Raw genomic sequence first — 15244 nt, forward strand, 5'->3', positions numbered from 1 at the left:
GGTTTTGTTCATAAAGTCTTTTCCTATGCCAATGTCTTCAAGAGTTCTACCTAACTTATCTTCCAGCAAGTTTAGTGTTTCTGACTTAATATTCAGATCTTTAACCCACTTAGATCTTAGTTTAGTGCATGGTGATAGGTATGGGTCTAGTTTTAATCTTTGGCAGGTTGAAATCCAGTTTTTCCAACACCATTTATTAAAGAGGCTATCTTTTCTCCAATGAGTAGGCTTGGCTCCTTTGTCAAAGGTGAGGTGGCTGAGTATGTCTGAAGTTGTTTCTGTATCTTCTAATCTTTTAATCCATTTTCTTATATCCTCCTCAATCTCCTTTTTCAGAGTGCTGTAGTTTTCAGTGTAGAGGTCTTTTGCTTCCTTTGTTAGATTGATTCCTAGATATTTCTTTTTTTTGGATGCTATTGTAAAAGGAATTGTTTCCCTAATTTCTCTCTCAGTGAGTCTATTATTTGTATATAAAAAGGCTATTTTTTTGAGTGTTGACCTTATATCCAGCTATTCTACTGAATCTGTCAATTAAGTCTAGAAGTCTTTTTTTTTTTGGTACCAGGGATTGAACTCAGGTCCTTCCGCTTGCGAGGCAGGCGGTGAAACCACTGAGCTAAATCCCCAGCCCGAGTGTAGAAATCTTTTGGCAGAGTATTTTGGGTCTTCTGTGTAAAGTATCATATCATGAGCAAATAATGACAGTTTAACTTCTTCCTTTCCTATCTTTATTCCTTTTATTTCTTTCTCTTTTCTAATTGCTGTGGCTAATGTTTCCAGAACAATATTGAACAGGAGCGGTGATAGTGGGCATCCTTGTTTTGTTCCTGATTTTAGCATGAAAGTTTTCAGTTTTTGACCATTTAGTATGATGTTGGCTGTTGGTTTTTCATAGATAGCCTTAATCAAGTTAAGATAGACCTTCTATTCCAATTTTCTGTAGGGTATTTATCATGAATGGGTGTGGGATTTTGTCGAATGCCTTTTCTGCATCTATTGAGATGATCATAGTGTTTTTGTCCTTGACTCTGTTGATATAGTGTATTACATTTATTGACTTCAAACTTTATTTTTATGGTTATCCCGATATTAACGTTGCAAAGGTGATAGCTCCTTCCATTTTGAAAGCAGTGTTGCCCATATAATTTGGGCAATACTGGGGGGTTTTTGTTGTTTGTCTACTTGGTTTGGTTTTTGTACTTCATTTAGTTGTTTGCTAGTTAAACTAAAACTAGTTCGGGGTTCTCTTTGCAAACTTCTCTCAGTGTTCTTGATTTGAGAAAATGTTACTGCTTGCTGTTCCGCATATATTTAGCTGAACCCAGAGAATAACCTTTATTTGGCAATGTCTGTATTGTTAACTGTAGGAAACACTTCCACTGTTAGCTGCAAATATATTTGTTTGCATTCAGTTTCAAGGATTGATCTCAGCACATCTTTACTCTCAAATTGTTTTTAGATAGCAGTGTTATTATTTCTACAACTATAAGGAAAGAAAAAAGGCTACTGGAAGAAACATTAAGAGCTTGTTGTATGCCTTAAGTATTTGTCCAGAGCTCTTGTTAAAATGTCTGAATTCTCAAATACCCTCAAGAGTTTGAATTGTGGTTTCTTTTGGAAATATACTTCTGTAACTTCAAAATACCTGGTAGCATATCACTGGAGAATAAGCTAGATTTTAGAATTTTTAAGCTCTACTTTTGTCTTGCTTTAAAAAATATACCTCAGTTAAGAAGTTTATTTATCTCACAAAGGATTGGTTGTGGATTTCATTTTATATCTGGCTCTTACAATGTGTTCAGAACTTCAGGGCATGCTCAGTTTTTCTCTAGTGCCTGGTGCCAAACCAATGGCACACATGCTGTTGGCATGTGTTGGCACACGAGCCAAGTCACCCCAGCATCGCCTCAGCAGCCGAGCATCAGGTATTCAGGTTTACTTGCAGCGTTGGCACTTTGTGATAAATAAGTGGGTTTGGGGTTGCAGTTTGGGTACTTGGTCTCTAAAAGGTTCATCATCAGTGCTTTAATGCATCCTGTGTGAAAGGACAGGTGTATCTTTACTTCTGAGGTACAGAAGCCTTTGGGAGGGCCAGGGATTTAGCTGTCCCTGGATTTTACCTGCCTCAAAAGCCCAAGGTCCCGAGTTCCATCCCTGGTACAAAAAAAAAAGCCTTTGGGAAACACATTTATTCCTTTAGAGTGTCATTTATCTATTGTGTCTTTTAGTTAGACACAAACTGTTGTGGCAGAGCCACTGTACTATGTGTCTATCAAGCACTTTTCTCATTTATATTTTCTCCTTCTTAATTACTCTTTTGGTTAGCTTATTGGATGTTTCCAAATGACCTGAAAGAGCTAAGTAGTTTTCAAAAATCTTTTCTGTATATCTGAAAATGCCTTTCACCTGTAGAATGCAATTTGCAATGTGAATATGGTGGTGACTACTTTGATTTCTAGAGAGATTGTTTTTGATTCTTGAATAGGTTGGATTCTCTTGACTCACTTTATTCCACTCACCAAAATTGATTCCATTCACCATTTTTGCAAATTGAGTCTTAGCCTTAAGCATACATTTGAGTTAAAGTATGGCTCGGTTGTGACTACCCTTTTAAATTAGAAACCTGACTAATAGTTCTTGTGGTCTGAGAACCCAGTGCATTGGTGATGAGAGGCATGCAGATATGCTGGAGCTTGCCCTGTGTTAAGACTGAAGCAGACAACCCTATTAGGGTTGGTTTCTTACGGTTAGGTTTGGTCCTCAGTGCCACCTCTCCCGGGCCAGGAAAAAGCTGCTTTGTGTTGGCACCATCTGCCTTCATTTAGGCTTCCAGTATTCACGATTCCCATCTCTCACTTAGCAATGCAAGTGTGGTTAGCTTACTGTAAGGATTTTGTGTCCATTTAACTTATTCTAGGGAATGATGATAGTTTTGTAGAAAAAGATAAAATAGAGCGTGCTCGTGAGAACTTCAGTAGGCTGCTTGCCTTCTCATGATGCTGTTTAAAGGTTGGTTATAAAGCTTTTATTATAACATGGAAGATACCTCGTAGTATTGGCCCAAAACCAAAGGCCAATGTGGACAGTGTTGGGTGTATACTAACATCACAACTTTGTAAAACAAAGCAGCTATAAAGATAAATAACTGAAAATGCCTGTGCTAGAATAATGTGTTGTCATGCTAGGATAGTGGCTGATTTCTTTTTTCCTTTCTTCTTCACCCTCTGCACTTTCTGTACTGGTGCTGATTATCTTCATAATAGGAAGAAATTTTACTATGATTTCAGTTATAAGATGTGATCCCTGCAAATAACAACTGCTTATGTTTCATATATCTATGACCATCATGTTTCTCACTAGAAATAGCCCCAATAATCACTGAAAGTCTGTGGAAATTGATTGCTTTTTAGTGATCTTCATTTGCAGGGTTGTTAAATCCATATGCATTTTAAAGTATTGAAAAGATTGTAATTAGACTGGGATTCCATATAGAAGCAGTTGCCTACTTTGGACTTATAATTACTGCTTTTACAAGTCTGTGTTTTATTTGTTATAATCAAAATGTATCAATTACTTGGCCCCTGTATATTTCAGGCAGCAGCTTAAATGCCATTTATAGATACTATAATGAGACGGGAACGAAGCCTGCGATGAAGTGGAGCACTATTGACAGGTGGCCCACACATCCCCTCCTCGTCCAGGTGAGCCATCGACTGCCAGGTGCCCCGCCACCCAGCGTTGGGATGGCTCAGTCCTTGTCCCTGAGTACTTTGTGGTGTCCTCCTGAGCCCTGCTGTTCTCTCACTTCCGGTATGCGCTAGGAATTTTTAAAACATATTACATTTTCCACTTTTTGTAAAAAGAGAAAATTAAAGATTAAAACAGTTACACTTTTTTTTCTTTCCTCAGATTACTGCTATTAGTGCTCAATCATAACTGAATTAGATTTTGAGCTTTGTGTTTCCCAGTGCCCAGAAGAACATTAAAGATTATTGAAAATAGTGTTTCGGCTAATTTACATTCATACTTTTAACGACTGGCAAATAAATTAAACCCTTTATTTTCTAAACCCTTTAAAATGTCAAAAGAGTTTATTAAAACTTAATATATATACATGTTGTGAGACATGAAATAAAATTTAACATTTCAATGGAGAAAGTTTCATATTTATTCTGTACAACTTATAATATTAATAGGTGCTCAACTTTAGAAGCATCAATTAAAACTACAGTTCTAAAACCAATATCATCAAATTGGTATATTTTATTCTTTTCTGGCTTTCAAATATGAGAGGGTAAAATGTTTCCTAGATCATACAAATAGTTTTTTTCCGTCATAGAAGTTTCTGATTTTGAGTTATTTTAGGTGGGATAAATGGGAAGTAATTTAGATTTCATCCAGTTTATTTTTCATTCCTTGACTATTCTCTGACCTCTCGCAAAATAACCCTGCAAACATTTTTAAAAGCCTGATGGCACTTAAAATCTGTAACCACTAGATGGTGCTAGACATCATTAAAATCAGGCCCGCTCTTCTGGAACAGGGTCCCGCAGGCACGTGAAGGGTTAAACCCTGGGTTGAGCTCCTTTAAGTCAAAGGTGACAAGAAGGAGCTCCCCTAGGGCTGAGTGTCCCTGTGGGGTCTGTATCCCCACCCTTTGCCCTCCTGCTGGGTCCAGCAGCTCTGCCCCAGAGGCCTGCGTGCCCCACTGGGGCTCCCGGAGCCGTGGTGGGGAAGGAGGCACAGTTTCAGGTCAGCGCCGACATGTGGTGCGGGGAGCCGGGGATCTGCACAGCATCTGCCTGCCTAGATCGAGGGAGTAATTAGATTTGCATTAAAATTCATCCCTTTGAAAACGGGGGAAGCAGAAAGATGGAAAGGTCTCTTAAACGAGGAAGTCTCTGTTCATAAAATGAAAGGGAATTTTAGAGGCATTTATCTGCCCTCCTGGATGGCGTGATTGAAGGCTCTGAGAGCTCCGGTGCCCCTTTCGTTCCACAGAGGGGCTGCGCGCAGGAAATCCCGCAGATGGGCTTTAGGTGATTTAAGTAGCACTTCGACTCTCCCAGGGCACCTTCGTTTTGAAGATGGCTTAGGGACTGTTGCAAGCTCTAAAGAATTGTGCTCTTATGTACAATTTTGCAAGGTGAGAAAAGGAAAACCAAACAAAACCAAAAAGACTCAATTCTGGGTAAGATAGAAAATTTTTTGAAGGCGAAGAAACAAAACCAAAGCCCTGAATTAAGCTAAAACTAAAAATATGGTTAAAATAAAAATATTTCTTTTAATCCACATTTCTATTTGAAAATAGTCATTGTATTACTGTTGTCTCTAATATTGCTATTCATCTAGTTGTTGGGATGATTGGAGTAAATTTGTCCCAGGCTCCTACATAAACCTTGCAGTGGCCTCCTATTGTCCAAAAATAATCCTTTCCGAACACCTTTAGTTTCTAAACACTGCAAAGACCACCAGAAAATATACTTTTTGCTTGTATCAAATACTATCACATTTAATCTTAGATAAATTTTAAATTCTGAAAATGGAGCTTAACTCTAGGCACCATTTTGTGCATTAGTGCCCTAATTTACTAAATTTTGAGAGTTCCAGAATGATTGATATCTCAATATTTATTAGAAACTAATTTACGCATACTGTAGTAAGCATTAACTGACCATTGGTATATCAAAATACCAACAAGTACAAATTTATATGGTTCTGGTAAATTGCTTTTATAATTTCTTCAAAATCTTTTTATTTAGAAATAATTTCAGACATGGAGAAAGTTATGAGATTAAGAATAGTATAAGGAGCTCTCATATATTCTTTACCTGTGTTCACATGTTAGTAACATTTAATCCCACTTGCTTTATTGTTTGCATGTTAAGTGTGTATATATATATATTTTTCTGAACCATTTGAGACTAAGTTGTGTTATATCTTGTCATTCTCTGCACTTGAATGTTTGAAGATGTATTTCTTAAGATTAGGGCTATTGTCTTAAAATAAGTACAACATTCAACATCAGTAAATTTAACATTGATACTCAACTTTTATCTACTTTCCATTCATGTTCCAGTTCTGTCAGTTGGCCCATTACTTTCCTTTGTAGCAAGTTAAATGACAAAGAATGATGAAAGTGTGAGATGAAGGAAAGGCTCTTCAGCTCTGGCATTGCAGCACCTATTGGCATGATGGGAAGGGCCAAGGAGAGGAGGGAGTGAACTGGTCTGGGGGAACAGAGGTTTGGCCACACGGGACCTGTGTTGTAGCCCGGGTGCACAGGTGTGGGTGGATGACCTCATGTCCAGCGTATCTTTCCCCCTCTGTGCATTTAACGGGGCTGTACAGCCTGTCATCTGTCATCAGGTAGGCTGTGAGGAAGATTGCCTCTGTGAGGATCCTAGACTCAGGAAGATGTCATAAAAAATGAGTATTTTCTTATTTCTCTCCTATTTCTGGCTAATGTATTTTAATGTGATGTGCCTGAAAGCCGAAGTAAGGGAGATTTAGAAAGACCCTGTAAGCTGTTTTCCTGCTAACAGAGCAAATGAGAGGTCTTAAAACAACTTCTCCTTCCCATCTGTGTTTCCTTTCCATCTGGAAGTGTGCCCTGTTCTTCCCGAGGGGAAGCAGATCCACAGCATTCATTTGCAGTGAGCCATTAGCAAGCTTTAGAAGTTTCCCATCAAATTCCCTTGGCCCCTGAAACCGTTATGATCCATTTTGATGATGAACCAAAGCAAAGAGAGTGTACTGTTTGTAATTTTTAAAAAGTGTTCTGGTGTTTGAGGATTGCTCCAGGATTTTTGGTATAGCTGTCATTTATGAAATACTTTTTTCCTTTCCATTTCTTTCTTCCTACTTGCCCCTCTCTTCCTTTCTTGGGATTCCTGCAGTGCTTTGCAGACCACATTCTCAAAGAACTGGACCATTTTCCACTTGAGACGAGAAACGAGGTGGTCATTCTGTTTTCTGCTCACTCACTGCCTATGTCTGTAAGTAAGAACATCTTGTTGGGTGACCTAATGGTAGAGGATTATGTTGTTTCATTTTCTAAATGTGTAAAATGGTCCCAGATCCATTATGCCCAAAGCCCAGTGCAAGAATGAATTACAAAACCGCAGATTTAACTTGGTGCTAACTTAATTAGACTCACTTCTTGAAACCTCTAATAATCCAAATTAAAATATTGTAAACAGATCTCTACTTAACCCTCTTTAAAATGATAACTGGAAGATTCAGTATAGTCAAATAGAAAACTTTCCAGTACGTGGGACAGTTAAAAGATGACTGCTGTGCTTGCCCTGGCAAAGGAGCTTAGCCTTAGTGCGTGGAACTGTTCAGCCGGCCTTGGTTCACAGCAGCACTGCCGATCTCATTCTTCTGTCCCCAAGACTTAATAGTAGCCATTTGAATTTAGAAGCAGTTATAGTTTCTGACTTACTAAGATTAGGGACCACAGTTTGGCCAATGAACCTGTAGTCAAGTTGTGATCTGGTTTTTCTTTACTTAGTCATGTTGCACCAGGTCATTAATATACACAAACATTGCCATGGCTGTTGCGTTTTGGAAAGAAGAACAGTCTAACTAGACGCTGAGGATAGAGCTCAGTGGTAAAGTACTTGCATAACACATGTGAGGAACGGGTTCAATTTCCAACATGCCAAAAATGATCAAATTAGTGTGCTGTATGATACATACATAGAGTCGTAGAAAAAGTAACCAGTTTCATCAGCTCAGAACTATCATTGTGTCCTAAAAAACATTGCTTTCCAATCCAGAGAGGTGGAGAATTACACTGTCATAGGTGCAATTAAGGTTTGAAGTCCATAGCCATGGGACCCACCTCACTGTTGGGGTACCTTGCTTGCTGTGTCGTACTGCCAGCTGATGGTCACCAGAGTCAAGACCAGTGCAGTTTCCCCTTTCTTGAACCTTGACTGGGCCATTGCCACTTCATCAGTAGGTGGCTCTGGAGAGAAATCTCTCCCTTCTAGAAGCGTGCCTACTTCATTTTTACAGGCTCATACTCTCTTTTCTGGTATCATGCAAATCCTTGCACATAACCATCCTGTGCATGATGAGACCTGAGATACCAGAAGAGATGCTCCTGAATGGGGCCAGAACATTTTACATTGTATTCCAGGCACTGTTCTCTCATATGGTATGGGAATGAAGGAAACAGACAAAAATATGTGTCACTGGATAACCATGGGAAAAGATAATATACATAATATGTAAGAAAATAATATGGTAGGTCAAGAAATAATAGATGTCAGAAAAATAAAATAGGGTAAGGGGTTTAGGGAGTCCAGACACAATGAAATGTTAAAATAGTTATAAACATACTGTACTGAACATTTTCAAACTCATTAACAGACCCTGTTAGGAAGCCAATTAGGCCTAATTAACATGTTCTGTTAAGAACATGTATAAACACTCACTGTGCAGGAAGCACTTGGCTGCTGTCCATTGTCATGAGAGGAGCAGATAAGAAAAAGAAGTAGAAGGTATGGGTCATATTGTTGAAGAGTCTGGAATCTGAACCACGTGCTTTCCTTTTCCTCCCTATGTTCCACTAGTGTCTACCATAAACTCCATCTTCTCTCAGCAGTTCAACACATTGTCCATACTGAACTTCAGTTTGTGCTTTAAAATCCACCACTCATGGGACTGCCAAGGTGGACATTTCCATCCTGTGTTGACTCTTCTGCCCAGCTTTTCTGTTATTATTTCCCTTTTTCAGATTGGGAGATAAAGGAGAGTCACCTTCTATAGTTAGACATTGTCAATCTTCTACTAACAACATGGAGCATAGCATTTTGTATTTTCTTGGGGACCTTAGAGATGATGGAGCACAATGTTCTCTTTGGCCAGTGAAGAGGTGGAACCAAGAGAGCTCCATGATTGCTCAGGTCATTTCATAAGTAATTCAGGAGACAGAAAGTAGGGCTTGGTCCATGGTTAACCCCATGTCACTACACAATCAGAGGCTCTTGGAGCCCTTTGCTATGTTGGCAACTGAACACCATTTTGTCTCTGCTTCAGGTGGTCAACAGAGGGGACCCCTATCCTCAGGAGGTAGGTGCCACTGTCCACAAAGTCATGGAAAGACTTGGTTATTCCAACCCCTACAGACTGGTTTGGCAGTCCAAGGTAGGTGGCTTTCACACATTGCCGGCACTCAACTCTAAAAAATCTGTTTTAGGGGTGGTGCATGCCTGTGATCCCAGCACTCTAGGAGGCTGAAACAGGAGGATCACCAGTTCGAGTCTAGCCTGGGCAGTTTAGTAATTTAGTGAGACCTTGTCTCAAAATAAAAAATAAAGGGCTAGGGATGTAGCTCAGTGTGGAGTCCCTGAGTTCAATCCCTAGTCACCTGATTGCTCACGATGAGCTGAAAGAATTCTGTAAGCAAGTAAGATAGAAAGGAAAATCAAGTGATTAGTAGAATTCCATTGGCTTAATATTTTATTTTTAGATGTAGAAATTATTATTTATATTAAGTTAACTTCTAGAATGATTTAGGCTTCAATGCAGCGATACAACCCATTCAAACAGGTGTAAGAGAGATTCTCACCCCTACTGGGCAGGTGGGTGTGCCCAGGGTGGGGAGACAGTGAGTGCTGTGGACACATTGGCAGAAGGGTCCATTTACATGTCCATCCTCCTTTCTGGTAGGTTGGTCCAGTACCCTGGTTGGGTCCTCCAACAGATGAGGCTATCAGAGGGCTTTGTGAGAGGGGAAGGAAGAACATCCTTTTGGTTCCAATTGCCTTTACCAGTGATCACATTGAAACACTGTACGAACTGGATATTGAGTACTCTCAGGTTTTAGCCAAGGAGGTAGGTGCTCTCCTCTAGCTTATTAATCACACTGTGATTTGTTTTAGAAGGAAATGTTCTCTGCAACCATTGGTGTCATTCCAAACTATTATTTACTATATGTGTTTGCATGTGCTGTGTCCTCATTATTTGGAATAATACTTCATCCAAGTAGTTGGCTCAGCACCTTGAGTTCATTTGGTGTCAGCAGTGGGAGAGGACGTTTGTGCCCTTATTTAACCAGGTGGCCCAAGGATTACTGCAGCCAATGTCGTTTTGCTCAGTTGGAGTTAGTGTACTACACAAAAGTAATAACAACTACTTTTCTTTAAGAAAAAAGAATTGTACACCTCGCCAATTCCAAGAGAAAAATTTATCATCCTATAATTAATTCCTTTTCTTCACCTAATACAGTCGTGTCCTTTACTTGGGCTATTACAATCCCCATTGGGTTTCAAGTCATAGGAGACAGAGTCATTTCAGAGAATGAACATGGAAGCTGTGTGTGTTGTAATTTCCTTGACCTCTTTTTATGCGCTCACTTAATTAGCTTTTTGTTACCATGTTGTGATCAATCTGATTATTGAAATAATACCGCCCAGTGTTTTGTAACATAAGATGGATGTGAATTGTCATTCAGCATAGAGAAAAACTATTGCTTACCTATCTTGTAGCTTCTGAGACCCTGCATGAAACCTACATCCAGTTTATAGATCTGTTTCTATGGAAAGTGTAGAGGCGCAGGCAAAGCAGCCCTTCTCGCCTTCCCCTCTTCTACGGAACCCCTGGCCATCCCGTGCGTGACTGATGGCTGGAGGCCTGGCCTCACAGAACACAGCCTGGCTGGGGTGGGCGGTGGGTACAGGCCAAGGTGGAAAGTGGCTGAAGCAGCAGAGTCACTGTAAGTCTGAGGCCAGCGTGGGGTACCTAGTGTGGGTTAAGGCCAACCTGAGCTGCACAGTGAGACCTTGTCAAATAAAAAGAGACAGTGGAAATTTAGTTCAGACTAGTCTGTTTGGAAAGTAGGTTTTTATCTATATTGAGTGATAATTCACGTTCATTTATATTACTAAGCTGAGGTTATTTAGTAATCAAAGAGATTATTAGTGACTAATAAATTACTTCCTATACAGAATAAAGAAAATCATCTAAGTGTAATTTATTTCATTATCTTGAGAGAATATAGTGTGTTTAAAATAATTAACTACAGAAAGTTTTAAAAATTTTCCCCCAAAGTAGAAATGACTTTGTTGCTTTTTGATAATAAAAGTAGTGAGGATATCAAATAGTGGAGGAGCAGTATATGAGATGTGATAAAAAAGCACACCAAATTTTAAACCAAAAATAAAGAAAAATTTATTGCAGTAGGAGACACATTGCCATTAAGCTTCCTCAAAATACTCCTTACCGCTTTCGCTTCAGATACACTTATTCTGTTGTTTTTGCCATTTTCTGAGGCAGTTCTCAACTCTTCTTTCGTGAGTGTCTTTTCATGGCTGCCTCAGTGTCCTGAATTGATTCAGAATGTTCATGGCAGTTTCTGTGAAAATAGAAACATTATGGTGTGTTCTCATCCTCTTTATTCAATAAATCTGGCACTGTGCAACTTCTGGCTCTTCCCCAAGGTCGCAGTAACCCTGAAAGGTTAACGTTTTGAATCAGTTCAGGACATCGGGGCAGCCACACTAGAGTAGCTAAAGTCACACAAAAGATGACTTCCAGAAGTGCTTCAAAAAGTGGCAAGCACAATGGCATAGGTCTGTTTGAAGTGAGGGGGAGTATTTTGAGAGGGATTAATGGCAATATGTCTGTAATAAAATTTTTTAAAAGATTTTGCTCATACCTGAGCATAGTAAATGAAACACATTTATAATCTTATCCTTCAGAACATCTGTTAATATTTTGATAACAGCAGGTCCCTTTTTCTTTTAAATGTCTGTGTTTTAATAAAAATAGGCTTCTCTATGTTTAACAGAAATAGTATTTTATTCATACTGTTTTATAATCTTTTTATCTTTCTTAAAAATATATTATGGAAAAAAATATATTATGGACCTCAATCAGTAAATATAATTAGATCTCTGTAATTATTAACCCAAACCTAATGGGTATATCTTTAAAGTGTTCTTAATTTTTGCTATCCCACCCCACTTTATAATAAATACATTTATTTTTTCCAGTTATTTTCTAAGGACAGATTCCTAGACAGCGTGTCAGTGTTGAGGCGCACTTCCCAGATGTCCTCAGGAGCGTACCCTCGAGCTTGTCAGCAGTTTGCCCTCTGCCAGCCCTGGCTGCATGGCTGTGGCTGAGTTCTGTGTGAAGTTTCACAGTACAGCCTCCCCCTCAGTTGAGATCTATGTGTCCACCGAATCTCAGCATGTTTCCCATACCGGTCTCCTGATCCTATCTTTCCATCAGAAAGATAAAGCAGCTGGCAAACTATCTTCAGGAAAGAGAGAGAAGGTCCTAACTACCCAAGTAAATCCTAATTAGTGCTTAGTTATTTGGGAGATGATTAACTGAATATTTTGGAGAGGAGGAAGAGAATGATACTGAAACAATCCATGTGCATGTGAGTGCGTTTTAGTTTGTATTTTTCTCTTTAAGAATATATTTTAAAAACCCAACTCTGCACTATATTCATTCTAGATCCATTATACATTTCAGAGTCCATAAATTAATTTCTTCATTTTGGCACTTGGGATCAAAGCAAGTAGGAAATTTTACTTAATTAAAGCAACATTCTACTTAAGTAGAGTCTGTAAGGGCATATATTAAAAAAGTAGAATTAGAATAAAAAAGAATGACAGGCAGATTTAAATTAATTTGAGAATTCCATCAAGAATAACCTCAGCCATGGTCTGGAAACAGCTCACCTGTAGGAAAGTAACGGGCTCGGGGAGGACAGAAACTGAAGAACAATCAGTGGTAGCAGAAATCACCCATGTGCTGGCCTGTCACCCTCATTTATGTACAGTCTGTCCATGCTTGAAGTCAGAATATGAAGTTGTGTATGTGTGTGATTTTTATAGCAGTTTCTTAAAATAAATAAAAATGTGTCTGTTTTTCCTCCCCTTTCTCATTTGATTCAGTGTGGAGCTGAAAACATCAGAAGAGCGGAGTCTCTTAATGGAAATCCATTGTTCTCTAAGGTATCTGCAGTGTTACATCCATTTTAGTAGAACATACCGAGGAGTAATCCTCTGAGAAGCTCTTGCAGAATATTGGTTTTCTCACATATTAGAACATTTGGAGTTCCAATTAATTACAAAAATAAGATCGAATTCCTTATCTACTCCTTCCTTTTTCCTTTAGGTAGCCCCAATTTTCTTTTTTTTTTTTTACCCCCCCTATAACTATGTATAATTTAAAATCTGCTTTTCAGAGAAAAGGGGGAGTGGGTGAGGTAAGAGGATGCATTTCCTAGATTCCGTATTTTAGTTTTCCCTAAGCTGAGGATGCTCAGGAAAGGAAGATGTGGAATTCAGCTCAAGACTTTACAATGCAGATTAAAAGCCTGAATCCAACACACATGCCGGCCTAGCAGACTTTTCTGCCAGCAGACTTTGTGCTTCTGACACTCTGTTTCTTGTGTATCTTGCAGGCCCTGGCTGACTTGGTGCACTCACACATCCAGTCAAACAAGCTGTGCTCCAAGCAGTTGACTCTGAGCTGTCCGCTCTGCGTAAATCCTGTCTGCAGGGAGACTAAATCCTTCTTCACCAACCAGCAGCTGTGACCCAGGGACCCCGTGGGATTAGGCAAATGCTCAGCATCTCGACCCCTCAGACAGGAGGAGAACACTATTTGTGACCGAAGAAGGAAGCCACATTAGTGTCTGTACAGCCTTTGGGCACAACTGTGATTTCTTGACAAATGGACTCTGAAACCTTGCTGAGAGACTTCAATTTTCATATTACTTATACAGTAAGCATTTGTAATCCCTCTCTCTGGGTAGATTTACTAGTTTTGAATTTCCACAAGGACATTCGAAAAATGACTTTTGGAAATTTATCTCATGAGATATACACCTCTTTTAAATACAAATTTTGCTTTTGGTGCCTAAAACAACTCCCTGAAAGGGTACAGAGAGTCCCCTCTGTCCTCTCTGTGGGGTCAGTGTGACTGAGATCTGTTTACAGCCTCGTGCATATAGTTGTAATTTTAAAAATAAATACAGTTGAGTTTATGGAATACAACTTGAAAAGGAAATGTGACCTCTCTTTTCCATAAGCCTATGCATGGGAACAGGAGTCTGCTGGGGAGGTTTGGTGCCTACCATGGCTTCTGTTCCAGGGAAGCCACTGTTCATTGGTCATTTTGGTGTCTGTGTGAGAATCTCACTTTCCTCACCCCCAAACTGGATCAAGTACAGAGTTCAGAAGTGCCCTGTGATTCCTCAGGAACACGAAGCTGATAAACATGTAGAGATCCACTGTTGGTCGCAGGAGCTTGGTAGGAGTCCGTGGTGCCTCAGGAAAGGGAGCTTCCACTGCTTCCTTTCTCCAAAGACTGCACTGCCAGAAAAGCTACCAAAGGGCTGAGCTTTAAACCTGCCCCCACCCCAGCGTCCTAGGGAGTCTTCCCAGGCAGCCTTTCCTGATCTTAGTTGAATGTCTCCTTTTTGCACATTGTAGAATTGTTTTATAAAACCAACTATATTGGGCCAGGATTTAGCTCAGCAGCACAGTGCCTACCTGGCAAGCATGAGGTCCTGAGTTTAATCCCCAGTACCAAAAAACCCCTCCCAAAACCCCAACTATATGTTGTAACCTTAAATTCTTTCTCAATTTACACTTTTATTGTAAAATTATATATCCATATCATAGGATATTTGAAAAATACAGAAAAAAAGCTAATGCAACAACTATTATCATTTTATTGTGTTTCATGCCAGTCTTTTCCTGTGGATATCTTTTTATGCCATTGTCACCTTGAATTTGGAGTGAAAAGTTATTCTAAACATGTAGAAATAATGCCAGATCAGATCTGATCTTCTGTATTTGGAATTAAAAACATCTCTGATGGATCCATGAATTTGTAATGATCACTTTCTCTTTCCTCCAAGCCCTTAAAACTTTGTTCTTCAAAAGAACATTTCTCTGAATTTTTTTAAAAGGCCAGTTCATAAAGTGGAAGTAATTAGGGGATTCATAGATCTTCTGTATTCAGGATTTGCTTTTGATAAATGTTATGACATCATTAAGGTTTTTACCAGTTTGATTGATGCTGTTAAATCAAAAGTGATTAAATATGAGGAATTTACTTTGCAATAGAAGGAAAGAAACACACCACATACTTTAGTTAGTAGTTTTCCTATGCTGATAATGCCCCTCAAATTTGAGTAGCGTCTACATTTTTTTTCTCCCAAATTGAGTTTCTTATTAGTAAGTTGTTTCTAGCGAAAGATTTA

The 15244-nt window shown here is 39.1% G+C and overlaps 1 protein-coding gene across 2 annotated transcripts in view; it reads left to right on the top strand.

Moving 5' to 3' along the window:
• The window catches only part of Fech (ferrochelatase), a 34376-nt gene extending 19508 nt beyond the window's left edge, over window positions 1-14868 (top strand). The window contains exons 7-12 of one of the 2 annotated variants that reach the window (XM_021239198.2): window positions 3595-3701; window positions 6900-6998; window positions 9052-9159; window positions 9685-9849; window positions 12924-12983; window positions 13436-14868. In XM_021239198.2, coding sequence (XP_021094857.1) covers window positions 3595-3701; window positions 6900-6998; window positions 9052-9159; window positions 9685-9849; window positions 12924-12983; window positions 13436-13570 — 674 coding nt within the window. In that variant the 3' untranslated portion in view covers window positions 13571-14868. 2 annotated transcript variants of the gene reach the window in all.
• Window positions 14869-15244: the final 376 nt, after the last annotated feature.

The sequence above is a fragment of the Heterocephalus glaber genome, unplaced genomic scaffold (assembly GCF_053883595.1).
Source record: "Heterocephalus glaber isolate CG9 unplaced genomic scaffold, H.glaber_assembly_v1.0 deba00000331, whole genome shotgun sequence".
In the NCBI taxonomy this organism is placed as follows: domain Eukaryota; kingdom Metazoa; phylum Chordata; class Mammalia; order Rodentia; family Bathyergidae; genus Heterocephalus; species Heterocephalus glaber.